The 27,974-nt window shown below is 37.5% G+C and overlaps 3 protein-coding genes across 6 annotated transcripts; all 3 read left to right on the forward strand.

Moving 5' to 3' along the window:
- Positions 1–9,363: 9,363 nt before the first annotated feature.
- On the forward strand, positions 9,364–14,102 carry LOC112179074 (transcription factor bHLH157). 3 transcript variants are annotated; one of them, XM_024317387.2, is made up of 10 exons: positions 9,364–9,876; positions 10,224–10,313; positions 10,646–10,757; positions 10,870–10,911; positions 11,089–11,145; positions 11,310–12,677; positions 12,790–12,894; positions 12,998–13,147; positions 13,256–13,381; positions 13,468–14,102. In XM_024317387.2, the coding sequence occupies exons 1-10, from the start codon at positions 9,767–9,769 to the stop codon at positions 13,645–13,647; spliced, it is 2,340 nt and encodes a 779-aa protein (XP_024173155.1). In that variant the 5' UTR covers positions 9,364–9,766; the 3' UTR covers positions 13,648–14,102. The 3 variants fall into 3 exon arrangements, with proteins under 3 accessions (XP_024173155.1, XP_024173157.1, XP_024173156.1); XM_024317388.2 differs by having other exon boundaries at positions 9,365–9,876; positions 12,793–12,894; XM_024317389.2 differs by lacking the exon at positions 11,089–11,145.
- Positions 14,103–16,227: 2,125 nt separating this feature from the next.
- Positions 16,228–18,680, forward strand: LOC112180359 (aluminum-activated malate transporter 10). The gene is made up of 6 exons (XM_024318891.2): positions 16,228–16,782; positions 16,957–17,097; positions 17,186–17,458; positions 17,554–17,672; positions 17,756–17,899; positions 17,993–18,680. Exons 1-6 carry the CDS (start codon positions 16,443–16,445, stop codon positions 18,440–18,442), a joined length of 1,467 nt encoding a protein of 488 aa, XP_024174659.1. The 5' UTR covers positions 16,228–16,442; the 3' UTR covers positions 18,443–18,680.
- Positions 18,681–25,511: 6,831 nt separating this feature from the next.
- Positions 25,512–27,827, forward strand: LOC112178816 (zinc finger HIT domain-containing protein 2). 2 transcript variants are annotated; one of them, XM_024317045.2, is made up of 5 exons: positions 25,512–25,670; positions 25,778–25,850; positions 25,927–26,086; positions 26,600–26,644; positions 26,808–27,827. In XM_024317045.2, exons 1-5 carry the CDS (start codon positions 25,591–25,593, stop codon positions 27,692–27,694), a joined length of 1,245 nt encoding a protein of 414 aa, XP_024172813.1. In that variant the 5' UTR covers positions 25,512–25,590; the 3' UTR covers positions 27,695–27,827. The 2 variants fall into 2 exon arrangements, with proteins under 2 accessions (XP_024172813.1, XP_040366734.1); XM_040510800.1 differs by lacking the exon at positions 26,600–26,644.
- The last annotated feature ends 147 nt before the right edge of the window (positions 27,828–27,974 follow it).

Consider the following 27,974-nt stretch of genomic DNA (forward strand, 5'->3'; position numbering starts at 1 on the left):
TTCTAGCCTTGCACTTTTGCAGATCGCCGGGCGGCTGAGTCGGACTGCTCTGCGCCTCTGTGCTCCAAGACTCCAAGTCGCGGTACAAAAAAAAAAAACATATGTATATACCTAATTTTTTTTTGGGCCCAAAAAGCCCGGTAGGGCTTGAGCCCTACCAAGCCCGTGGTTGGATCCGCCCCTGCATGTTGGGTTAAGGTAGTTAGTTTGCCCTGGTCCTGGTAGTGTAGGGAAGTTTCTCTCTTACCTAAACTTTTCTTATAAAAAAAAAAAAAAGTATTGTAATGAGACAGTAATATTTGTCTGATCATTGGTGCGTTAAACAATCTTTGTATGCAGGCGTATCAAGTGATGTAGTATGTGTGTTCCGGTAGTATTGTAATGAGGCAGTAATATTTGTCTAATCATCGGTGCGTTAAACATGTCACGTGACATTGACACTACTGTTTCGTCAAAGATTTATTGTTTATAAAAAATATCTACTTATAATAGATTTAGTCATGTTTTATTGTTCACTATAGTGAATGACGTTCACAGTTTTAAATTAAATTCTTTTATATCAAATTTCTGATAAAAATAAGTCGTTAGATCGAAAATTAAAAACATCATGCGTAAGTAGTATTTGTCTAACCCCATTTTCTTATTGTCTAATTGGTAGATCGGACATGCACAATCATCTCCCGCCCATTATTCACTTCTCATGAAAGAAACTAACTAGCTAGCTATTGATTCAGTCATTTTTCTCCACTCACAATGTTGAATGATGTATATGGTGTTCTTCCTCTGTGAGATAAAAAAATAAAAAACTTCACCACATTGAAAATTGAAACTATGATGCATATGTAGCTAGTTACTCATGCTATCTTGGTCAATAAGCAAGAATAGGAAGAATGAGACTAAACGTTAATGTTTTCAATTTATGTACTAATCATCGCAATAATTACAACAGGACTGCATCAAGGGCTTGACCTATATATCTACAAGAGGTGAAGAATATTTGTTGAGTTTGGTTGCCCTCCACCTCCACTATAAAACTTTTGAAATTCCAAGCTTATAATTAGGAGTCGAATTCATGTGAAACCCATTATCCATAGATAATTAAATTATGATAGATTCTCAGGTGAATAATAATTAGCACTCATATATTAAGAGAATTAATTCGCAAAAAGGTTTTGTAAATTGTGTATGGTATAAGAAATTAAGAATAGGGAGACGACATTCTCTGTCGGGTACTTTGCTTTGCGTGCTTGAATATCATTGGGTATCGGGTCGGGCCAAGGGAGGCTTTTGTTTGTTTCCTGGAGGGGGTGGGGGGCCCCCGCGGCGGAGGAGAGGGTGGGGGACCGGCGGGGGTGTGGCTGGGCCTACGGAGGGAGACCACCTTCTTGATTGGATCAAAATCTCATGATTGGATGGATGATTGGTTTAGCGGTGGCTCGATGGTGGTTTTAATAGCTCGAGCTCTTTTGTTAATAAATGAGGGTGCTCCTTTTTTGCACCAGTAGTCTTGTGCTTACCCTTGTAGTTTGGCCTTATAATTCTTCTTTACCTTGCAAATTTGGAGAGGGATATATCATTTGGTAAATAAATTTATTGAACAATGTTTTATTGAATTCAAAAGTTTTGGTTGCAATGCAAATTGTTTGAATTAAATTTTCTTATGTCTTACTATTGATTTATTTTGAGAGGCTATATTCAAATCATCAGTACTGTAAAATTTAGATAGTAAAAATGAAAACGACCTTTTTCCCTCAATTCCATATCTTTTCCTTTCAAGATGGTAAAGGAAGAAACTTGTTAAAAATCGATGTTTAGAAGTTTAGAGCATTTAAGCATTTAAAATTGTTCATGTTATTTATAGAAGAAAATTTTAATTCCGTCATTGTTTGTTTATGTTTTGCTTAACCTATTAAGCATTTTGTTTATGTACTTAACCGTTGAACTTGTCATATGAGACGATCTAAATTATCCCTTTATTACCAAAATTCCCATAAAACAAGATACCTTATATTGTTTTAACCAGAGTTTTTGGTATGGATTGGTCGACATTGTCTTCGAAAATCGCACAACTATATGCACAATAGAGATATAATCTTTGTCTCTATTTGATGACTTTAAAAACACGTACAGAAGCCCTCTCCTTCCAAACATGTCTAAACAAGCCTTTATATCTTATATCTTATCCAAAATACGTCAAATGCACCATATCCCAACACGTTATCTTCATCCTAAAGTAAGAAATTATACAAGGCGAGCTAGCTATGCTATCATATATGGCACCACCTCCCCTAAACAAGGCGAGCTAGCAACCAGGTCCCAGTCTTCTTCACCTTATTGAAGCCTGTGAACCCTAGAGAGGGTCATCATCTTATAGATGCACTAACCCAAATGTGAAATAGAGACAGTATTCTTTTTGTTCTAGCTAGTTTTTAACTTTTACAGCCCAGAGTTTTGTGTGGCTCTGGTGGTTTCTGTAATCAAAGTAAGATAAAGCCAGATGAATATATATATATATATATTTATATATTGGGGTAATCATAATGCATACTTTCCCTAGGTAACAAGACAATATATATATATATATATATATATATATATATATATATATAGACACACACACACATGATGTTGTATTTGCTTTGGTCTCTTCTAGCTTCCTATCGGGTACCTCCATTATGCGTTGTGACTTGTGAATATATATACATATATATATATATATATATATATATATATATATGGAATTGTTGAGCCAAGAAAGCCAGAAATTTTATCCCAGTTTGCCTTGAAATGGCATTGTATTCCTCTTTTTGATGGTAACGTGAGAGAGAGGCTATAAGATTGGCATTTAAAATTATTAATACATGCCTCACTTTTATTGGACATTGTAGCTAGAAACCTTATGTGTGGCAGCTCGATCAAATGCTTTGTCAGCTTTCCTATCGCAATTCCAATAAAGCATTGAGATTCCAAGAGATGAAATCCAATGACCGGATTTCAACCACGACAAAAACCATCTTCCTTTTCCTCAGTGAAGAAAACAAAACCAAATGACAGATATGAGGTTAAACAAAGTACTTTCAATTCCAAAAACTCATAAGAAATGCCATCATGTCTTGTACATACAGTCTTTTCCTATCACTGTTCTTGTCAAATTGGTATGTGTATGGTATTTTGTTTCAAGTTGGTATGTATATAGTATATTCTCTTCATACTACTGGGATTTGGGCGAAACGATTAGTTATTGCATAAAATTAATATATCAATACATTAGTGTACTGTAGACTTTCCGTGTGACTTTAAGGATGAAGTTTGAATCCGCTCCCAATCTCTATAATCTCTTTGGCCTCCTTAGCATTAGCAAAAAGAAAAATGCTTTGAACGAGTGATAACTTTGTTAGAGAATCCAATTAATCACAGCTTGCAAAGTTTCAGCCTTTTATAAGAAGAGAATCCAGCATGAGTACATGTTATTATCTAAAATGATAACTTATTTATTTTAAACATTCTTTGCTCAGTGCTGCTTAATTATAAATAATTGGTCAAACTTCCAATTCAAATGCTATATATCTGTTATCCTCTGCATCATCCATAAGTTCACAAAGTGGCAAAGACGGTCGATTGCTCTATATCTAGCTGACTAGCTAGGTATTCGATCATAAACCTTTTGCTGCTACTAATCAAGTCCAACTTGTTGAATAAAATGAATTACCTTTTCCCTTAGGTGAGGACACCTGCATGTAGCTCGATCGTAACAAGAACTTAGGGTCTAGGCCTGGTTTTAGGGTTTCACCGATAATGCATATACAAGATATATACCTGCTTGTAAATAATTGGAATTCCAGCAGTTTCTGATAGTTTTGAGTTTTGAGGGAAAATGGTTATAAATGCAAATGATGAACAGTTCAAACTCATGGAATTATATACAGTTGTAGATACTCAAGTTGCAAGAAGGATTGAAGAATAATTAATTTCAATCTACTGAAGGATACTGATCGATGAACGAGCTATTATTACAATATTTGCAAGTCAAAACTTGAGAAATTAGAATGCAATCCTTATGTTCCACTGTTTTTTGAAAGAGAGAATATAACAGCATTATGACTATGAATAATGGTTTCTGTCCAGTACCCCTTAAATAGGTCCCCCTGCCCTTTATTTTCACAGGACAAAGCATGTTTTCCCAGGCAAATAAAGGTAAGAATATGTCAATCCAATATAACACAATAATCAAACACTTAATTAGTGAGATCTGTGTTATTTTTTCGTTCAATCACAATCTAAACAGCTGGTTTTTAACTAAGCAGGCTGTGTTCTCTTTATGAACAAAAGGTTAAAGGGAAAAAGAGAAAGACAACCAGCAATCCAAAATCCCATTGCTGGATTTTAATTCCCCCCTTTTAGCAGAAAAAAAAAAGTTGTTTTGATGCAGTTGACTTAATTCTCAACGGCTATGATGAAGCGTGTGTTGTTTCCAGGAGACAAAATCATGGTCTTTATGCTTGATAAAGATGAAGGGTGGTGATGCTAAGAAAAAAATGGAGCAAAACCTTTCTGTTCTTTTGCAATACTTGTGGGTCTCTCTCTCTCTCTCTGTGACACACCCACCCACTAACACACAAATTGGGATGCTGCGCGCTAAGTATGGTTTTAAAGCCAGAGACCTTATAATGAGCAATGTTGACTAACATATAAACACACCAAAATGACTATGTTCATGAATAATAGGCATTTTTTGGAATTGGATGATTACTCTCAATCATATATATGTTATATGCTATTCTCTCAATCATATGTGTTCTATTTTGTTCGTCGACCACATTATCTTGATCTTTTGAAATTTTCTCACTCATTTTAAAATTTTACTCCTACTTAAGTATGTTTTACACATTTAATAAGCATCTTAACCGCTCCATGTACACAAACACAAATTTCCATATTTTAGTGAAAGCCAGCATGAAACCCCCCATTGAGTTTTAGCAAAGCAAATTGAAACATTGAGGATCCAGAAAAGAAAAGAAAAGAGGGAGTGGTCCTTAGCTATTTAGGTAATTTATTGAAGTAGGATTCAGATGGATAGATGGGTGTAATGTCATGTAGACATGAAATAAGAGTGTGAAAGATCCAAATTGGGAAGGAAGAGTAAAGTAGGGTTTTGCCCAATTTGGTGACTTGGGTGGGGTTTTTTAATTAGTACTGTGCTATATGAAAGTCAAGATTCTCAGACTAGCCATGAAGAGCTTGAGGATATGTAATGGGGACCCATAAAAATATTTCATCTCATCTCATCTCATATCATGCAGCAGCAATAGTAGCAGCAGCAGCAGAAGTGCACCAGCATATATTGTATCCAATCTATTATGAAGAATTATGGGTGTCCCCTAAAGCTTTTTAGAGCTTGGACCTTGGATACCCTACAAAGAGAGAGAGTCTTGTTTCAATTAATACAGCTTTGGGTTGAGCTAGCTAGCTGTACCAGTTGATCAAGCTCTGAAAGTCACTGAGCTAGCCCTAGCTATGGAGATCAAGCATAAAACAAATTATATGCAGGATGCTGATATATGATAGGGGATGGCTCACCAATATGGGTGCCAATGCCTCAGATTGAAAAGGCCATGAACACTATATAACAAGAGGAAGATGGTCGATCTAGCTCTTTGCCCTGTTCATACATCTTAATGCCTGAGCTGTCTCTTTCTACCCAGCCAAATGCACTTGTATATCTATAGCCTTAATTTTAACCTTAACTCGATTCTTAACTCGGTCAAGTAATCGGTATGGCAAGCCAAAAGATAGAGATCGTAAGAGCTATATCTCTTTGAAACTATTCATCTAGCTATGTCCCGTACAATATCTTATTTAGAAGACTCTAGATCAAGTATTTACCTCACATTCTTAAAAGAAGAACGGCAATCATCGAAACTTTGACAGCTGTTGAAAAGATCACTGTAAAGCTATCAGATTATCAATCATTACTGATCTTTTTAACACAAGCAACTCCAACTCGGTAATTAAGCAAGATTTACTGATTTGTTAGCAATGGCTCATATATATATAATCACAGCTAGCTGCATGAAAAAATTGATGGACACAGTCACAGAAGCAGTCAAGCAAGAATATTTTCATCGAGAACTGGAAGACAATTGGCATTTGATTATTGGGAGTTTGTTTTGTTCTTGTAGAGTGTGAAGAAAAGAGAGTAAGAAAACAAGGGAGGCATTGGCAGAAGGTGAAATCAGAAGATGATCCCTACAAACCCCACAATCCTAGAAACCCTAGGACCACCCCACCAACATCTCTATACCCTTTAGCCCTTTTTTTAGTGTTACATTTCCCGAGGTAGGACCAGCCATTGGCCCACCACATCTCACTCCGAACCGGAATATTCTCTGGCCCAAATATCCGGGCTCTCCGCCGATGACCACCACTTGACTTGGCCGTTAGGGCCATTTCTATTGGCCACCACTGGGTACTCTTCCTCTCTTCCCAGCCAATAAATCACATATTCATTGCAAAATTAATAGTTCACAAGATCTTGAGATCACTCATTGTTTTTGTTTTTTTTTTTTTTTTTTTTTTATAATCGAGCCAATAGGGTCAATTTATATTCATCAAAAGCCAGAATAGACTATTAGATACCGTTCAACTGCCATTTAGTTAGACAGAAAGATAGTGGTAGTACTCACAATGGTACATAGAAAATAGACACGCTCATTGTACAATCAATACATAGACATAGCGGGATCCCCCTTTGGTACTACTCCAGAGGCGCTAGAAGGATCCGACCCTCTCAACCTACTCTTATAGTATGGGCCAAGGCCAAAACCCTAGCCCAAAGTCGAAGCCTAGCTGCTCCAAAAGAAAGCCCAAACTCAGGTCCAGCAGGTTGCCTGCAGCAAGCCCAGATCTATCTCCAAAAAACGCGCAGTGGTCGTAGAGCACCTCCGCCTCATCCAACCGCGCCGACCCACGTCCTCGTCGGCTGGAATCCCGCGTCCCACACTTGCCTACGTCGTCACACCATCCTACAGCCACCAAGGCGACGCCGAATCAGCAAGAAAAACCGCGCCGCCACAAAGCCCCTGGGAACCGAACCTCTGCTCAGTCCATTCGACCCACGCCACCGTCACTAGATCTGCATAACCCACGCCGCCACTCAAGCCATCCTTGCACAACCCAACCATCCCGCATAGAGCCTGCATCTGGTGCTCACCCAACCAGACATCCATCTATCCCTTGAGCCGAAGCTACTCTCTAGAACAATTTGAGCAAAGTAGCTGTCAATAGCCGTCTGACAATGACTCATTAGTGGCAAGGCAAGCCCATACCGATTCAGAACGCCACCGGACAAGTCGATTTTGCAAAACCCTATACCAAGAGACGCCGGGTTTTTCGGAGCTAAGAGAGGCTAGTAGAGAAATCCGTAATGCTCCTTTGAGATCACTCACTGTTGATTTGTCAGAGTTATTATTAAGTTTTTTTTTATTTTTTTTTTATTGTAAATTGATTATACATACTTTACGTGATTTAATTTAAATTGTTCATATGTTTAGCTCAAGTCTAATTTCATTTCTTCTCGAAACTTAATTTTAGCCAATAGAGAATAAAGACAAAGACAACGTCCAAAATTATTTGAGAAAACTTTTATAATAACCCTTCAAGTGATTATTTCTTCTAATCCTTTAGTGTTTTTAGTGCGGCCCCAACTTGTTATTTTCATTCAAAGAATCAAATCTCAAGGGGGTTGATTATTTTCCAAGTGAAAATGAAAGCTCATGGTTTATATTAATCGAAGTTAACATGGTAAAATAGAAGAGTGTAACAAAATCACACCGTCCAAGGTTTATATTAATCAAAGTTGCTAATTACCCAAGCTATCTTGGTTTAGCCATGTGGTCCTGGAAGACCTAGAAATGGTGAGACACACATAGATAAGGGCTTTTAGAGCTGTGCCGGAGAAGATTAGCATACAAAGCATTGTTTCGGTTTTCCTCTTTATTATTGTATTAGAAGGATGTATGTATTTTATGAAGTGATAATGGGGAAGGGCATTGATATTGTCACTATAATGTTTAGTAGGCTAGTGGTGATTATTTTGTGTTCAGATAGATGGGGACGTCTGGTGTTGTATTTTGTGGATTTTGATGCCGACCTTCCCGTGAGTTGTTGCCTTTTGCTCTCTTGTTTCTTTTCAACTTCAAAACAGAGACTCAACATTTTCTTGCCCATATTTTCTGTCTGTTATTTGTTTGGTCTGAAATATTTTTGTCTTTTGAAAAAAATGAAGCTTCCAGTACTAGAGAATTTCAAGAATTAAGAGATGGTATTTGCAATAGATGAAATGTCGATTTCTGTTTTACAACATCTGTCGTGAGTATTCGAGGAAACTGCTTGGTTCGATAATATTTTTGTAACATTTTGAAGAAAAAAAAGATTCAAGTTTCAATCAACGATGTTTGACAATATTGACTTTAGAGAGAAGATTAATTCAATCAAAGTTGTAAGCAAGATGTATACTATCAATCAATTACGTTTAAATATCTAAATTGTTAACAAAATAAGTATGTCTCACTCCTAAACACAAAAATAAATAATTCTGTAATACCATTAGAAATATACAATTGAATGCCCTAATACACTTTAATTGAATGGTTTCCCTACAAATGATCCACAAATTAGACTCCCAAACCCTAAATTCCATTTTCTAGGTACCACCTCAATACCTCATAAATCTTCTTTTGGCTAATTAAGTTCATAATATTCCCTTCTTAATACCCAGATTCAAAACCAATCATGATTCAAAACCAATCAAAAACAATAAACACACAATATAAAAGAGTAAATTGCAATTTAAACAAAAAAATTTCCTAATAATCATGCAATAAAAATCCTCTTCGTTTTCACATCTCTTCACTTCTCACGAAAATTTGAACATCTCATGATAATCATGTAATAAAAATCCTCTTCCTAATAATCATGCAATAAAAATCCTTTTCGTTTTCACATCTCTTCACTTCTCACGAAAATTTGAACATCTCATGAGATTTGACTGTTCCTTACGAGAAAATCAACCATATTCACCGGGGATCGCCGGTAAACCAACTGAAAGGATTTTGGGCGAACCGATGGGACCAGTCACCGGCAAGTCCAAACAAGTCGCCAACAAGACAAAGATATTGCTACAGTAAATTTAATACTCAAGATCTCAGTGTTCCCCTTTAACTTCGGAGAATATCAGATTTCATTTTCATTTTGATCTTTTTTTTTTTTTTTTGCCAATGTGCATAATTTTCTTTGAGGTCTCATAAAGACTGTAATACAATCACATTTATAGAGAAGCAAAAACCAGAGAGAGAGAGAGAGAGAGAGAGAGAGAGAGAGAGAGGCACAAAAGCAAAGCAAAGCACAAAAGTTACCAAACCACACTCCCCACCCTCCTCTACAAATATATATAAACCTTTGTTTTAATCTCAAACTCTCTCTCACTCTCTAACCGACCACTTTCAAGTTTCTAAATTTCCCACAAAACCCAAGCTTTTGGTTTGGTTTTTTGCTTTCAGATTCTTCCAACTGTCTCACCCCCCTCCCTTGTTTTGTTGCAACAACAGAAGACAGCTTGTTTTGTTTTGGAGCATTAAGGTTGCAAAGAAGAGGGGAGTTGTGTTTTGTTGGGTTTTTAGGTGTTGACTGAGTTCAGCTACCTGGTTGACTCGGACCCGGGTCATCTTATATAGGTTTGGGTTGGTGAAGTTTGGGGATAATAGTGGAAATGGGTGAAGCTGAGAAAGGTTCAGTGATCAAAGAGAGGCTTAAGGGTCTTTGTGTTACTAATGGGTGGTCTTATGGGGTTTTGTGGCGTTTTGATCAGAGAAATTCCATGTAAAGTTTCTTCCTTTTTTTGTTTTCTACTTGTTGATTTATTGTTGCCTGTGTTTTGTTCTTGTGGGATTTGGGTACCCTTTTTAGCTTTTAATGCATGTGAAGGTTTACAAAAATTTAATCATTCAGTGTCTGGAAATGTTTAAAATGGTTAAAAGTTTGCTTCTTCTTTGTTCTTATTTTCCTCTCAAAGATTGGTCATGTATTTTTCTGCATGCTAGCTTTTTTACATTTTGTGTATGTGAGATTAAGTCTTTATTTTAGTTCAAGTTTGGTATTTGAGATTTCCAATCTGACATTAGTTTGAGGTCTTGCTCATCACAAATTCTGGGTTTGAAATGCTTTAGGTTGTTGACTATGGGAGAAGCCTATTATGAAGAGCACATGGGAGCAGTGATTGAAAATATGCTTCCACAGGTCCACATGCTTGGAGAAGGGTAAGCCCAAAATTGTACTTCATTTTCAGTTGCTCACTTTTGAAATTCCATTGCATTGTTTACCTTTTTCCCCTATCATAAAATTCATGCTTGAATACAAGATTTTCCCACAAGATTCCCTTTTGTTTCAAGACAAGCAATAGAACGTTCTAACAGGAGAATTGTACTCCATTTCCAGTCGCTCACTTTTGAAATTCCATTACATTGTTTACCTTTTTCCCCTATCATAAAATTCATGCTTGAATACAAGGATTTCCCACAAGATTCCCTTTTGTTTCAAGTCAAGCAATAGAAAGTTCTAACAGGGGTGATTTTGTTGTTGTCTAAAATAGTGTTATAGGTAAAACTGCTTTCACTGGGAAGCACCAATGGATGCATTCAGATGCTTACAATGGACAGTGGAATTCATGCAATCCCATCGAAAGTTGTCGAGATTTGTTTCAGGTAGGACAAAAATTCTTGTTAAAATGCCTTTTTTTTTTTTTCAACATTTGTTAACTACTTAATTGCAGTAGTTAGTTGTTTACTTATCTGGAAATGTCTTCTCATTTTGCAGGATGATGCCAAGTTTCGTTGCCAATTTTCCTCTGGTATAAAGGTATCATCATATCCTTTTAGTTCTTTCTGTTTTTTTCGAAAAGAATCATGACTAGTGGAATTTTATGACAAGTCTCGTGGAATATGAACCTTTCAAAGCCATTTAGAGCTATGTTTGTTGTGTACCTTATATCATCCAACAATAAGTCATTTATTGACAATTAAATTTAATTTGCAGACAATTGCAACAGTCTCTGTGGAATCAGGAGTAATTCAGTTTGGTTCCACTGAAAAGGTAGTTGAATGAAAGCATCTAGCTCTATACATATTTTCTTAACTTGGTTATTGTCAACATTCTTATGATCGGAAGAGAACATGTTGCCCAAATCGAGTCCCTTAATATGGTAGTTTATATAAGAGTTGCAGTATGATAACACTAAGGTATTACTTTTTTTTCAGATTATGGAGAGGTTGGAGTTTTTGGATGAAACAAAAAGGGTGTTCCGGGAGATCAAAAATCTTCATGGGCTTATTCCTCTAGCAAGTACACCCTCATGTTTGAACAATGAATCCAATGATCTAAATGAATTGTTTGCTTCCTTAATTTCATCTGCAAACTTTCATGGCGACGTTGCCATCATGCTTGGGGATAAATCGAAAGATGTAGGAGGAAATTGTTTATCTGCGATGAATTTACAGTCTGCAGCATCTGATGACATTGGCTCAGCTGATAAAACCCCGTGGTTTAGTACATGGAACTCTGATTCTTCTTTGTTGGCTTCATATGACTCACATTTGGCATCTGATATTGGGGTTCAGGATTCTCTCAAGACTTGCAGAAATGCAGCTCAAGACTCAACTCTCATTCAAGGCAGCTGCGGATACCAGATGGATAACCAGCAATATCTACATGGATACCCTGTAGAGTTTAACCGAACTGATTGTTTTACAGATGTTTCCAAATCATTCATGGATGATCTTTCTCAGTGGTTTGCTGCTTCACCGGAACAGAACTTCAATGGCATGGCAACCACAATGAATGGTGACCTCTCGCAAGTGTTTGAAAGTACTTCGGTCTCACCTAGTCTGGTTAAAGGTGATACGATTATCAATGTACCAATTGAGCATCCAGCAACTTCTATGCAAAGTTCCATCACGAATGCATTCAGTGCTGATGCTCATGAGAAATCTGTGATCATTCAGAGTGCTGGAAATGATTTGTTTCATGGTCTGGGATCAGATTTCGGATGTGGTCAAGTCAGCGATTGTTGGGAAGAGAGTATAATGCCGGTAGTTAGTGGTGGCTGCTTGGCTGCCGGTACTGATTTGACCAAAGAGCCAGAAGTTGGTTCTGCTGCTGGCCCCCGGAGAGGGTTATTCTCAGAATTAGGACTAGAAGAGCTTTTAAATGGTATGAGTACTACCAGCTCTGTGACTAAATGCAGTGTAGAAGACCAATCATCCACCAGGAAAAGGAAATTAGAAAGTTCATCTGTTGGCAGTAATCAGGTACAGTTAGCAAGGCTTGCTGGCTCTGGAGGGAGCATGCATTTGACGGGACCTTTGTATAACTTGGACAGGACAAACTGTCTTGTACCAAAGAAAGAGGTTCTCCCAAAATCACAGGTGGGCTTATGGATCGATGATAGCTACAGTGTCAATGCTAGAAGTGCGGCTCAAGCAAAACCACAGAAGGCTGAGGATTACACAAAGACCGCCAAGAAGAGGGCAAAGCCTGGAGAGAGTACTCGACCAAGGCCCAAGGATCGGCAGCAGATCCAAGACCGTATGAAAGACTTAAGGGGGATGATTCCCAATGGTGGCAAGGTACTTATTACTTATGCTTTCAGTGGATAACAAAGCAGGAAAGTGTTTTGTTCTATATTATACAATTTGTTTCTAAAATTATAGTTTGACATTCATACGTTTGTTAATGAAGCAGTGTAGCATTGATGCTTTGCTGGACCGCACCATCAAGTACATGATTTTCTTACAAAGTGTGACAAAACATGCTGATAAGCTTAAACAACCTCATGAGTCAAAGGTTAGTTGATTCGGTTATTACTATTATATGCAGGACAAGCCTGAACAATTTTATGTATGATGTTTCTTAACAAATGTGACACTAATTTGCATTCATTTTGTAGCTGACTGGAAAGGAGAATGGTGTGGTTCTAAAAGATCAGAGCAGTAGATCTGGTGGTAACAATACTTGGGCGTTAGCAGTTGAGGGTCAAAATGTGGTTTGCCCTATACTCGTCGAGGACCTTAGTACACCTGGCCAAATGCTTATTGAGGTATGTCAAAAATATATGGAAGAAAGTTTTCCTCAAGAGTTTTGACAACCTTAATGTTCAATCCTCAACCTTAAAGTTCCTGACCGCAATATCTCTTTTCTGTTGCAGATCCTCTGTGAAGAGCGTGGTTTCTTTCTCGAGTTAGCAGACGAAATACGGGGCTTCGGGTTGAATATCTTGAAGGGGGTGATGGAGAGTCGGGAGGATAAGATATGGGCACGCTTTATCGTTGAGGTGAAGCTCTAGTAAAAGATAAATGTTACTGATGCTTCTTTTCTCTATTCTTCATATTAGAACTCTAATCTTTAATTTTGTTACAGACAACTAGGCATGTAACCAGAATAGAAGTGTTTTGGTCCCTTGTCCGGCTTCTTCAGCAAAGTGATACCAGTGTGGTTGATCCAACCAGTCGGCCCAGCAATGTAGTAGACAACGGTTTTCCTCCTGTGTTGGATAGTTTCCCGCCACGTAGTTTTCCTCCTCCCATCAGCTTGACATGAGAGTTGAGACACTTTTGATTGCCGCTGGAATACCTTGAGCATTGCTTGCGAGGTTCTGCAATGATAGGTGTTTTGGTAAATGGAAAAGGTGATTGGCTACCATCCCATCACCAGTTGCCTTAGAAGTAGTTGTGAGGTGTGCATAATGTTAAGTAGAGAGAGATTAGGATGTGATGTGCCTTCAAAAATTGTTGGTGCTGTTTTTGCTGCTCGAGTTAGTTCCCCAATTAGGAAAGGCTGTGCAAGGCATAGAACCATGATCATATGTTCAAGACATGGTGAACTAGTGTCTGCGCGGCCTCCTCTTTCTTTAGTTAGTAATTGGGATTTCATGTTTATATCTTCAACTAGAGTATAAACCCAGTAGTAGTAGGCTGATCACTGATTTGTTTTCTTGGCCTTTCTGTTGTGGCTTAATATTAATATAGTAATGATGGAATGTTGTCAATTGTCTCTCTTTTTCTCTCTTAAACACAAAATATGCAAGTAGGGATCCACAACACATGTTCTGGGGAGGAAGGACTTGAATTTGATTGCCTCACAGACCAGAGGGCATCAGTCTCAATCTTAAACACCATTTAAGGGACAATTTATTAGATGATTTACAAGATGTATATCACGATCAATTTAGTGCCTGACACGAAACCGAAATGAGAAATGAAAAAAGATTTCACCATTTGTCTATCTTGTTTACCTCATACTTTTGAAGGAACACTGAATATAACTTGATGAACATAATGTGTTAAATTTTGCATAAAGTGATATTAACCCAGTTTCAACTGCTTATCTATTTTCTTTCATCCCTCTTGCTTTGCTCATACCTCTAATGCATATCTATTCGTTCTTTGAAGAGTATCCTTCATCTCTTCCAAAGCAAGATGGCTGTTCGATTTGATAGTACTTAGCTTTAACTTTGTTCTTTTACTTAGGAGAATCTTTTTTTTTTTTCGTTGAACAGATATTTCTTTGGATTTCTGTATGCATATACTGTTACACTATGACGCACTAGAATTCTAATACGCTTAGATATATTATTATTAGGTACGCATCTGACTCGGCACAGTTGAAAATTAGGCATGATAATTCTGTTGGTTCCAAGTTTTCGCAGAGGGATAATTATGGTAGATAAATTAAAATACCAACATCCTTCTGAGTTAAAATTTAGTTTCTAGGATTCATATGAGAAATAAAACGTATCCTAAGTTTGAAACATAGCAAGCTTAATGCAACTTAAGAGTATAAGCTGAGGGTTTAAACTTATTGAGGTCTAGTACAGGTTTAGATCAGCTTTCGGTAAAGTTTGGTGCTAATACATCTAAAATATACATTTAAGAATGTATGATAATCAATCTGATAATATTGTGGAGTAGTAGCTTTTTGATGATAGCTGAAATAGCCTTTCAACTCGATCAGTGCATGCAGCTGTGGAAAGTCTTGGCTCTCAAGCTTGAGGAGGAGATAAGTGCTTTTTCCATTCAACTATTCAAAGTGATATCAGCCAAGTTTCTACTGTAATGCTAAACTTTATGTAAGAAAATATATAAGCACCTTTTTGGTTCTATTCCTGACCTAATTTGCTTATATTTCGAAATTAAAATATGCCATGTTGGAGTCTCCACTAGAGTTGAAACCCACTATTGTTTTGGCTAAAGATTTAGTATTGGACTATTGGCTCTCTGTACAATTTTCCCTGTCTTTGTGAAACAGCTGTGGAGTAATTTAAGCAACTGAGAATAAGATTGACCAAATAAAAAAGGAAGATAAAAGAATTCGGGCATTCAGAAAAGGGAAAAGGACAAAGTACTAACACTGTTTTTTCCTAATAGGACTTGGAAGCAGATTTTTCTTCAACAGCTGAATAGAAAACCATAGAGGGAGGCCTATGCAATTAGTTGGAAGCAAATGGCTTCTTTTAATAAAACAGAAGGATGTTACCATCTGATCAATGTTCACAATATAGTACACATAGTACTTGCAGAATGATATCAGAAATTGCATTTCATGAGTGGGTGTTTCCTAATTATCTTATCCATCTGATCACATGAACAGTTAACACATATATCAGAATATATTTATTTAGAACTACTTGTTCATAGTGCGCTGATGTTCCCACTAAAAATTGTAGGACACATTATGTCACCTGTTACTGAAGTTTGGTGTTAGGTCATGAAGATTTTGGTTTTAGGTCATTGAGACTCTTTTCTCTTTGTGGAGCATTAAGGAAATGAGAGTGCTTATGTTACCAATTTCTCTGAGAAATTTTTTTATGAAATGAGAGATGAAAGTGAAAGTCGGCACACAGTAGGTACCATACAGCTAGTAGTTTCCTAATTACATTTGGTAATTTTCCACTAGCCAAATCCCATGTAGCTTGATGTTAAGTTTTTATACCAACTGACGGATTGGCAGTTATCAGATATCATTTAAGACTGCACTTTGGCTCTTTGGTTTCTGAAGTGAAAAGGACTGATTGATAATGATGGTACTGTGAGATGAAATGCATGTATTTACCAGTTTTGAGGGTTAAACTTTAAACATGCAACTTTTGATGAGCAGAGGAGATTTTAATGAAACTTCTAGATTTCACATGTGTCCAACAAAAGAGGGCATTGGCCTCTAGCCTATGACATTGCCTTTTCATTGGAGGTTTGTTTATTACAAACCACTATGAGACGTCAGAAATCCACTATATATACTTCAATAGTCACTCGGCTTTCCTCACCAAAGCTTAACCATTTCTTTGAGTTCCATTTCAACTTAGAAGTTGGCAATCACTTGTTTTCTTGTTGGCAAAAATGGCTCAAGAGAAGGAAATGAGCAGGGTGACTGAGTGGAGGATAAGAATGGCAGATGGTTCATCTGAAGCTTTGGCTCCAGAAGCCGGGCTTGCCTGCCGAGCTTGGCTTGCTCTGAAGGGTCTGATTATGGGGTTGGTTCTGAAAGTGTGCAATTTCTTCAGGAAAGCTTGGGATTTGGGACAAAATGAGCCTAAAAAAGTGATTCATTGCTTGAAAGTAGGGATGGCACTCACTGTTGTTTCACTGTTTTACTACATGAGACCTTTGTACGAAGGTATGGGAGGAAATGCTATGTGGGCAGTTATGACTGTTGTGGTTGTCTTTGAGAACACAGTGGGTAAGTTCCTAGCTAGCTTCTCTTAGATTACATAATTTTCTGCAAGATAAATATGTTTTTATTAGGAGGTGAGGTAAAATGGGTTATTTGAGTTTTCCTAATTTGTATGGGACTATCTGATGTTAAGTATGGCTCTCATTGACTGAAGTTAAACATTTCACTCTCTAAATGCAGGTGCAACAATATGTAAAAGTTTAAACAGAATTTGCGGAACTTTTGTGGCTGGCTCTCTTGCCATTGGCATCCATTGGATAGTGAGTCAATCAGGAAAAGAATTCGAGCCTTTCATCAATGGGATTTCAGTATTTTTGTTAGGTATGTACTATGTAGTCCTACTAATGTTAATTTCCCCCAAAAAAAACTGGCTAAATAAGACTACTAATGCGTTTCTTTATTATTTCAGCTTCTGCAGTTACCTTCTCAAGATTTATACCATCAGTGAAAAAGCGATTTGATTATGGTGCAATGATCTTCATCCTCACATTCAGTTTAGTTGCAGTGTCGGGTTACCGGGTGGATAAATTATTGGAAATGGCAAACAATAGAGTATACACCATCATCATTGGGACTGCATTATGCATTATGATAACCATGATTATTTACCCCATTTGGGCTGGGGAGGAACTCTATATGCTCATCACCCGAAACATGGACAAACTTGCCTATTCCTTAGATGGTACTTACATACTCTAATCACATAAAAACCAAATATATGGTCAATCATGTTTAGGACAAAGTCACTGACTTTATAAGTCTTGCATTATATTTCAGGTTGTGTCGGAGAGTATTTCAATGAAAGCGGAAGCTCTTCTGAGGGTGACAAGGAATCTGCTAAGAAATTACTTGGCTACAAATGTGTTTTAACCTCAAAAGCAACAGAAGAAGCCATGGTATTTAACAACATAATTGCATACTTTCATCAAGTTACATTAAGTAATCACTTTCTGAAATTGGCATTGTATATATATTATAGGCTAATTTTGCAAGATGGGAGCCTGCACATGGCCGCTTCAACTTCAGACATCCATGGAAACAATACCTCAAAATCGGGGCATCAATGCGCGCTTGTGCTTATTGCATTGACGCCCTTGATGGTTGCGTGAATTCCGAAAATGAGGTAACTAAAGATCTGTCATCTTATATTAGTTCTTGAAAATAGAAAGATATCATCAATGATTATCTAGCTTCAACTACTTCATCTGGTCAACAGGTTCCTGAGTTGATAAAGAAGCATATGAGCAACATTGCTTTGAAAGTAAGCTCTGAGTCTTCAAGAGTCATCAAAGAGCTTGCAAAGACTATGAAGACAATGAAGAAATCATCTACTATAGATTATTTAGTTGGAGAAATGAACAATGCAGTCTTGGAGCTCCAAGAGGACTTAAAATCTCTTCCTACTTTATTTATTAATCCGCAGCCACTACAAGGAGCTGACTGTCCTGAAAAAAAGAACACGGGAGCAGTTGCTCTCATGGATATCATGCCACTTGTGACTTTAGTTTCTTTACTGATTGAGATTGCTACAAGGATTGAAGGATTGGTTAATGCAGTTGAAGAACTAGCTGAGATGGGTGAGTACAAGTCAGTTGCAGATGAGAAGAATCAAAACCAGCCAGTTAGTAAAACTAATGTACCAGATGAACATAAGGAAGGGGTGTGAGGGTTGTGCATAATGTTGATTGGTAGATTGTCATATTACTAAAGATGTGCTGTAAATTACCAAATCTAACAACTTGGATCACAGTATTTCCAAACAAAAAAAAAAAACTTGATCACAGTTTAAATCCTTCCATTTTTGGCAATGTCACTCTCACCAGTGAAATAGCTGTTAAGTTGGGCAGTATATTTTTGTTGGTCCCTTCTGTAATTTGAATGAAATGAGCTTCAGTCGCTTTCACTTTTCCAGGTACCAATTATTGGTTTATCTGCTAAGCCGTGTCGTATATGAGTACATCCTACAAATTTCTAAACCTGAATAATCATATAGAATCTGCACAACTAAATTAAACTGAAAAATAGAAAAGTTAATTAATTACATGAAAGTGAAAGTCAAAGTGAAGGATAGACCAGAGTATACTTTTGGGGTCTTTTTTCAAAGTCCATGTTTACATTGGAAATGAACTACGAGAACTTACTGATCATAATTTCATAAGTATAATATTAGCACAACAAACATAATTCGAGGAATCAAACTGGGATTTAGAAGTTTTATATCAGATTTCGGCATAGTTTGGTGGTAATAAATACAGCCAATCTCACAATATTGTTTAGTTTTATTTTTGATAGTTGAAATAGCATTTCAAAACAGTGGATGCAGCTGTGGAGATGAGTCCTTTTCCTTAGTGATATCAGCAACAAATTCAACCCAGTTTTCAAATTTCAACTACAATGTAATGCTTAACTTTATGCAAAGATATATAGGTACCTCAATTTGGTCCTATTCATGACCTAATTTTGCTCTGTATCATTTATATACATACACATCAATAGTTATTGGGATCTCCACTACATATGAAACCCACTATTGATTTGGTTAAAGATCTAAGATTTGCCCTGTCTTTGTGGTCTGTGCAACAGCTGTGAGTAAGATATATAGGAAACTGACGCATATAGAAGATTTGACCTTCAAAAGATATGGGAGGCCTATGCAATTAGTTGGCAATCAGAGGACTTGTTCTTATAATAAGACAGAAAGAGAATTATATATATGAGACTGCAATTATTCAATCAAAGATCCTCACCACAATACACAATATCAACATAATAGTATCCTAACTTTTATTTCTTGAATTGAGTGGTGTTTCTTAATTAACTTATCCAGGGGAAGCAGATGAAAGAGGTATCTGATTACACATCCACTTAAGAAAAAAAGAAGAATTAACACATGTAACATATATTTATAAACTTAGACCTAACCGAACATAGTTGCATGTTCAATTGTGGGTTTAGGAGACATTATGTCACCTATTCTGTTCATGAAGGATCAAGATATGATTCTAGGTTTGGTTTTTCTGTTATTAATCAAGACTTTTCTCTTAAAAAATATAACAATTAATTAATGCTTGCAACAATTACCATTAATGTACTTGCAGATTTTCCTTGAACTAAAAAGATGAAATCTGCACAATATATTGCTAAAATGCATGACAATTAAAAGGCACCCTATTCCATTCTACAAAAAGTGCTGCACAGCAAGTTTGAAAACTACCAGCCTTTTGGTTTCAGAAGTGAAAAGGACAAACTGATAATGATGCACGGTTCATTCCTAGATTCAAATGCATATATTGATATGTATATTATGAACTCTGCAGAGTGATTAACAGACCCCTCAATGACTCAATGTATTAGGCTCTAAATCTGATGGCAACATGAAGATCATCAGGTAGAGAATATCCTCTAGCTTTGCCATCTTGGCACTACAATCGTCAAACTTGTAAAATCCCTTCAAGAGTGCAACAACCTTGGTGTAATTCCAGTTCTTTAATCCTTATTATTTTTCTTTTACTGTTGTTAAGAAGACGAATAATTCCATGAAAATGATATCCTCTTGCAACGAAAGAAAACATATGTTCCCTTGCAAAATATATCAGACTATTGTCTTTAAACATATTGTATATAACAGCTAGCCTTTATTTCCTGATAAGCATGCATATATGTCAGCCTTGATGAGATGAATTGAGAGAAAAGTGGCCTAAACGGGAAGGGAAAGGTGAAAGGTCAGGAAGCAGTATCCGATTTTCTTCATTCAATCCCTTCCCCTTGTCAGCCTCATTATCCTCCTCCGCCTGCTTTTCTCTTGGAAGGGCATAAGGTGATTCTAGGGGTGTGCAAAACACGGTACAAACCGACCAAACCAGTCGAAACCGACCGGTAAATATGGTTTGGTACTTTGGTTAAGGTTTTTTAGCGTTAAAATATGAAAGCCGGTTCAATACCGAACCAAACAGTTTATGAATTAGCTCGGTTTGGTTTTTCTTTTACTTAAACTGTGAAACCCGAACCGACCGGTATGTATTAAATATAATAGGAAAAAAATTTAAATTTATATACATAATATATATATATATATATATATATATTTGTGGGTAGTCTTTTATAAGCAAGTTATAAATCTCCAATTATAATTTGATTCTCAAAAGGGTAGTAATGATATACAACCATATTGAATCCTAGATCCAAAAGGCTTAAAACCCAAATAAGTGAATCATTTTGAAACTATTTTGGATTTTGTTCTTTGAATATTAGTTTTGGATTTTGATTATTAAATTTTTATTATTGAGATTGAGTTTTAGTATTTTTACTATGAATTTTTTGTAAACAAAACGTCAATGCTATATAGGTTAAAACCGCCTTACCGACCGAACCAAACCATCTTTAAATGGACTGGATTGGATCGGATTAAGTTTATTTTCTTCGATGACTGGTTGTCTAAAATGTCTAAACTACTTACTTTGGCATAAAGACGATTTGAAGTCAAAACCGATCCAATCCAATCCGCGTGTAGCCCTAGGTGATTTGCTGATGATCCTACAAAAACACAATATGCAAACAATAATTAAGGTATATTTTTTCTTTAATTAAAGTATACTACATGGAGAATTAATGTGTTACGTACTTTAATTGATAATACCTACTAACCATTGGTCTAGTGGTACTTTTCTATACAATGTATGAGTCCCAATATGTTTGATGCCCCGGCCCCATTCCGGCCAAGATTAAAAAACTGGTATTAACAGGATCGTACTCTAAATTTACCTGTCCCTAGGCTTTTCAAGAAAACATTGCAGAGAGTATCTACTTGCCATAGGTATTCCTGAAAATGGCAAATGAGTGAACTAGCTTGTATCATTATATATAATGACAGTAATGGTAAAAATTCAGTATAACACTAATTACAAAAATCTTATGACAAACCAAAAACGTCCTGCTATTCATAGCTAGAATTGGTTTATTCTTAATCTGATTTGGTTTATAGAAGATAACTCATTAATTATGAAGGTGTAAAAGAACCACATACCTGCTCTTAACTTGGAAGCCGATCGTAACTTTGATTTGTTAGATGGTTTTCTCACATTTGGCTTTGGCCTTTCTGCAACCACAGGTTTCAGTAATGAGCTTTCACCAGCTAGACGCATAATCGCTTGAGCCTACAATAACGACATCGCAATGCATGAGTAACTCAAAATTTACTGTTGTTCTGTGGAAGTCAATTATAGGCCTAAAACGGTTGCCTCGATCATTTTGTTCACCTTATGTTCAGTCATGACTCATGAGTGAACACGTACACATATCATAACATAAGATTTCACTATATTATACTATTATAGTATAGAATATGAATTTAAACAAAAGTTGAAAAAATGAAATATGTCAGCTACAACATAGCATCCATGGATTGGATAAGCTCCGAGCATGTGTTTATTTATTTCCTGAGAATAAAATTGAGAATATCTTCATTTATTTAATTTGAAAATCTTAATTTTTCACCTTATCTACAGGAATGTTGTCGTAGACATTGATAACCCCATTGAAGAATATTGTGAGTTGTTTTGACGTCTTGTCGTTTGATGGAGTTGCTTCTACTTCACCACATGATCTGCATTGGTATATATACAACAACAAATACGTATATTGTCATGTATTTGATTTTTTATGAAGTAGACAAATAAAGAATTAATATATGCGTACTGTAGTTGTGGAAGCAACACTTGCTCTAGCAGAGACGGGGGTCGTCGGAAGTTATTCCAAGGGAGCTCTAATTTGCGATTAATTTCCACATTTATTTTAGCATCCATGTTGTTTTGATTTTTTGTCAACAGATATTTTTTGAAGAACCAAACACTCTCAGATATACTGTCATTTCTTGATGATCTTAAGCTACTATTTCTTTGCTGGTCATCTAGGGTTTGAAAACAAGAATTAGATAGTGCATCATCATTTGTATGGTTGTTCTCTATGGTGGTTATAATAGCAGTGCAGCAAGACATGGTGTTGCTCTCCCAAGTAGCTAGATAGAGAAGCCTTCAACCCTATGACATCATCAAATATTAGGAGACAAATGAGAAAAAGAAAAAAAAAGTGACAGCGGGTAACCAATTCTAATGAATAAGAGATCAAATAAACCTAACCAACTAAAGCTTCACACAAGGCATACATAAAGCTTGTTCAAATGATCCAAATTGTTCACTCATTAGGTTTATATGCAAAGGTTAATTATATGAGAAAACAAGAGGAATGAGAATCTTGGTAATCTAGACTATGCATGTAAACGAATATATTTGATAATAAATGCATGATTAAATGACTACACGATGTATCATTTAGCTGAATTTTTACAAGGACGTACTGTCTTCGCATTATGATGACCTAAAATGCGAATGGTCGATCGACTTTGATCCTTGAACATGCAAGCTCTAAATAATAGGGAGAAAGTCCGCAAACTATACTACTATAGTGTGATGGCGTATGTTTTTTCTGTTGAAGTATGGATATATATAGAAAGAGAGAGAGAAGCATAGCGATTGGGAGTGTCGCCTGGGGAGAAGTTGCTGGTAATTAATATAATGAAAGGCAGGCTACGTACAGGGAGTAAAGGGTAAGGCTTTCGATGCATACGAAATCAAGTTTAACTCATCTCCATGTCTTCATCTGGTTCTCAATTCGAATAATTATCTTTTCTCTTTTCTTCTTCTATCTAAATTGTCACTATCCAAATAAAAAAGAAAAAACAAACATTCTATCTGCGTTTATGAGAAAGACATCCTGGAATAGACTAACAAACGAGTAATCACGAGTAAATTAGGCGTATTAGTTAAAAGGAAACAACAAATTAGCATGATGCCCTGGACAAGCATAAGAATTTTATTTCATGCCGGGCATTGCAAAGCATGTGATTATCAAATATTTGACTTCCTTGCCCTGGCTGCTGGGAGTCAAGTACTTAAGTTTATATTCTAGCTAGCGAATCTAGTGATATTACTATTAAATATTCTTCAATATACAAATCATTCCGATCGTTGATTTAAAATTTTTGATAGAGTGCTCACTTGATTTTTTTTTTTTTTGAATAAAAGGCTAGTGCGGCTGCCCTTAAGTCTTGATTAATGAAACCGTCGAATACAGGGGGGGACATTGAGCCTAAACCCCTTATTACAATAGGCACTTAGAGTACATCCTGAAATAATATCATGAGTCTCTACTAAACAATTGTATTCAAATACGCACTAACTAGCAAAGAATGCGTTCCAGACGGTTCTATTTGCTTCCCAACGGTGACACAACGGAAAGATAACTCGATCTGCAACTCGAATACAACGTAGCATAATATCCATTCTCACAGCTTTCCCATCATGTTGCCACTGGAAAATACATCCAGTGACACCAAGTTTCACCCTGCCACTAGGAGGTAGCGATCATTTGACAAAGCAAGGAACTCACCGCCTACCTAGAGCAGACAAGACATTTTGAGTGCACACACATGCAGAAAGCCCGACTAGCCCTACACAACGAATGCAAAGACTTATTGCTCGCAAATTGCGGAAAACAACTAAACAACATAAAACAGAGCTGTGTCCCCCTGCCACCACAACCACCTTCCCACCACCAGTGTTGAGCCACCCACATGCCACCGTCGCAGTCCAACCAACGACGGTCAACTTCTGGCCACTCCAGCCAGCACATGGAACTTCTGCAAACGGATCCGGATCCATCGTCTCCGCAAAGTCATCGATCGCAACCGGCCTTTGATCTGCACCCTCCAGCCATCGAGTCCGGCCGGCCAACCAACCCCCAACAAATGCCTCTCCGACCCAGCAGAAGCCAATCCGATCTCTGATCCCAGCGCACTTCCTTGACACAGCCACTTCATTCGACCCAGAAAAACAACACAGGACACCTCTTGATCCAGACCTTTGAGCTTGAGACACAACCCTGAAACAGACCACCAGTCCGACCTCCCCCAACATTGGTCGGCTAGGCCAGAGGCCATCGCCGACATCGAGGCACAGCCGGACAGGCACTATAATAGGCAACGACGTGCTCTAGGATTTTCCTGGAGAAAGAGAGAGAGAGCTACTCTAAGTGTTTCCCTCTCAGATTTGACAGACTGAGTCCTCACTTGATATTCGCCCTAGTTGTGAATTTGATAATGTTTCTCATCCACAATATTGGAAGAGGTCAAAGGTTCCAAAGAAACATAGAAAATTATCAATTGTCTCAGACGAAAAATATTGAACTAAGAGATTATAGAAATCCAGTGGAACCCTAAGTGATCCAACAAAAACATTAGAGGGGAGCATTGGTTTATAGCATCTAGATGACAACTCAAAAAGTAGATAGACAATTCTTAGGTTTACCTGATGGTGAACTTTTTTATTTATTTGTTATTCTATGATTATCCAACTTACTCGTTCATACCACTTGTGATTGATTGAAAATCTTTCCCGGCCTTACTATTTCATATCGGAACCTTTCTGTAAAAGAGTCTTCGTCTTCATCACTATCCAAAATGCATCAAAAACCTCTGGCTCAACTGGGGTGAAATTGAGAATCACTCATCATTCCCTCAGACCCAAACCACGCTTAATTATTCTAAAAAAGTCGACAAACAATAGCTTTTACATCAATACTTTCCATCAAACGGCGTGTCGTTTATCCAGTCTAAGGCTCTTGCATCAATCCCATCACTCAATGTGGGGTTTAGCCCATATCTCAGATTCATTTGGGCTTACAGACCCAAGAAACAAGAAAGAACGTTCTTGAGTCTTCAAAAACCCTCAAAAACCCTGGAAATTCCAATAGATTCCGGCCATGGCGGACTCCATAATCACCTCTGAGAAACCCTCCACCTCGTCCCCTCTCGACCCTCCTTCCCGCATCGTCTGCCACGTGTACGCTCTTCCTCCTCCTCCTCCTTTTCCATTTCCAAAGCTCCCTTCTTTAAATTTTCCCCCAAATTCTGATTGCCCTAAATCTCTTTGCTTTTCTCTCAATGCAGTTGCCAGAAGCAGTTTTCACAGTACACGTGTCCTCGATGCAACTCACGCTACTGCTCTCTTCACTGCTACAAGGTAATTTCCACGGATTGTTTGGATTCTGTTTTGGTGAAATTTTGGTTAATGGTTTTGGTGATTTTGTGGTGAGCAGTCTCATAATATTCGATGCACCGAGTCGTTTATGCGAGATAATGTGGTCGGGGAGCTAGGGCAATTGGGGCCGAATGACCAAACAAAGCAGAAGATGATGGACATACTGAAAAGGTTTCACTCTGAAGATGAAGCTGATGGCATGGATGAGGATGTGGATGGTAATTTCTTTGTTTCTTTTACGAATGCTGTTGTTTATTTTTACTGTAAATTGTATGTTTTAGTTTGTAAGTATCACATTGCGAGATATAAGATTACACATTTGCTGCTTAGGAACAGAGAAGTATTTTCGACTGAGGGTTTGGTACGGCTTTGGTTGAGGAATTAGAGGTGAACTGTGGTATGTATGAAGGTTTGTTGGGTTAAGGTTGAGTGAAGAGTTGGATGCCTTTGAATGATTACTAATGAAGTTGGTGTTACCAAATCGTTCATAAGCCGAAGGCTGCCATTAGATAAAGCATCGAAGTAGTATGATTAGTGTCTTTGGGAAATTTTGCTCTGGAATGTAAAACTTGTTGTAGTTGGTCTATGAATCATTGAAGCCTAATGATGGCTGCTCCCTAGTTTTTCAGTCCTTATCGACTTTCCTAAAACATATTCATATTTAAGTTATGGTCCTTGACTGATTTATCAGAAAATTGGATTCCTGACCAAGATCTTGTCTTATTTTTCAGCTGATTCTGCACTGTCTGAGGAGACTATTAAAAAAGTGCTGTCTGGTAAGTTCATTCATGTCTTGCAGTTATTCTGATCAGATAAACAGTTTGCAGTCCTTAGTTTATAGTTGTCATCTTAACCCGTATGTCTTCTGGATTATCCGTTCTTTAAGTACCTGGCCATATCTGATAGCTAACACGAGTTTATTGTAATCAATCTTTGCAGGAGGTGAAGTTAGTTTTGATGATCTATCTGCAGAAGAGAAGAAACTATTCCAAAGAGCTGTTGCTTCTGGAGAACTGAGCAAGATGATTAAGCCTTGGGATCCTTGGTGGTTGAAGCCTTCTGCCAGGACAATATCCTTCAGCAAAGAAGGAACCCAACTTATCCAACCGCTTGCCAAAGAGGACGAACCAATGTCACCAGAAGAGGATCAAGAAAGCAGTCAAGCAAGTGAGATTCCACCAGGTCCTGAGACACCACTGCCTCCCCTCAGCAAGCTTAGTTCCGCGAAGCCATCGCCATTCTTAGCTGTTCATCTGGTCGACATTATATACAGCTACTGCTTTGCTCTTCGTCTCTACAATGGTGATTGGCAATCAGATGCCACAGGCTCAGCTATGGTAGTGCTCTCCGTGTCATCTGTATTGGGTCAAGGAGGGCAGCCGGAGACTGTCCTGGAAGCTCTATCTTATTGCTTGGAGCAGACCTGCTCTCCGGCTTTCAGACAGATGGGTGGCGTGCAATTTGGACTAGGTCTCGTAGATGATGTAATAACCCTATTAACATTAGGAACCCCTGCATTGCTGTGCTTGCTTTGTGATCTGCAGAGGATGGTCCAGGCCGGGGAGACCGAGCTGAAATCAGAGAAACCACGAAAATCAAGAAGAGCTGAAATTAGGAGTAAGCTGAAGCAGGCCGAAAGGAAAATCTACTTCCTCATGTGTTGGGTCCACGAGCAACCTGGGGAAGCTTGGTCTTCCTTAGGAGCCATCGTAAGGGCAGAGAAGAGTTCAGCTATGAACTATGAAGCTGTCTCAAGGTCTGGCAAACCGGACAACAAAGCAGAACCCAGGAGCAAAGTTTTGATTCAAGAGATTAAAGATATCTAGGCAATCTCTTAGTTCTTCCTTTCAAAAAGAAGCACAGAGTGTATTAATAGTTTTTTTTTTTTGTTTTGACCAAACAGAATGTATTAATAGTTAACTGTAATGACTTGTAAATGTGATGGTGTATTTCTGTTCAGAATTGTCAAGTGATGTAATTTTCTTCAAAGCATTTTATCTTTAGGCGATTCGAACACCTAACCTATCGTAATGCCAACTCACTTGATTACGACGTCGTTGGCTATCCACTTTATTGTCGGTTACTCACTCACCCGCCGATAATGTA

This window comes from Rosa chinensis, chromosome 7 (assembly GCF_002994745.2).
Source record: "Rosa chinensis cultivar Old Blush chromosome 7, RchiOBHm-V2, whole genome shotgun sequence".
Lineage (NCBI taxonomy): Eukaryota > Viridiplantae > Streptophyta > Magnoliopsida > Rosales > Rosaceae > Rosa > Rosa chinensis.

Excerpts from the sequence above, each read along its gene's own strand:
- LOC112180359 (XM_024318891.2), top strand. The coding sequence starts at position 16,443 with ATGGCTCAAGAGAAGGAAATGAGCAGGGTGACTGAGTGGAGGATAAGA. Across the intron at positions 17,459-17,553 it reads ACTTGCCTATTCCTTAGATG|GTTGTGTCGGAGAGTATTTC; the intron begins GTACTTACATAC and ends ATTATATTTCAG. Across the intron at positions 17,900-17,992 it reads GCGTGAATTCCGAAAATGAG|GTTCCTGAGTTGATAAAGAA; the intron begins GTAACTAAAGAT and ends TCTGGTCAACAG.
- LOC112178816 (XM_024317045.2), top strand. The coding sequence starts at position 25,591 with ATGGCGGACTCCATAATCACCTCTGAGAAACCCTCCACCTCGTCCCCT. Across the intron at positions 25,671-25,777 it reads TCCCGCATCGTCTGCCACGT|TTGCCAGAAGCAGTTTTCAC; the intron begins GTACGCTCTTCC and ends CTCTCAATGCAG. Across the intron at positions 26,087-26,599 it reads CATGGATGAGGATGTGGATG|CTGATTCTGCACTGTCTGAG; the intron begins GTAATTTCTTTG and ends CTTATTTTTCAG.
- LOC112179074 (XM_024317387.2), top strand. The coding sequence starts at position 9,767 with ATGGGTGAAGCTGAGAAAGGTTCAGTGATCAAAGAGAGGCTTAAGGGT. Across the intron at positions 10,314-10,645 it reads GTCCACATGCTTGGAGAAGG|TGTTATAGGTAAAACTGCTT; the intron begins GTAAGCCCAAAA and ends TGTCTAAAATAG. Across the intron at positions 12,678-12,789 it reads TGATTCCCAATGGTGGCAAG|CAGTGTAGCATTGATGCTTT; the intron begins GTACTTATTACT and ends TTGTTAATGAAG.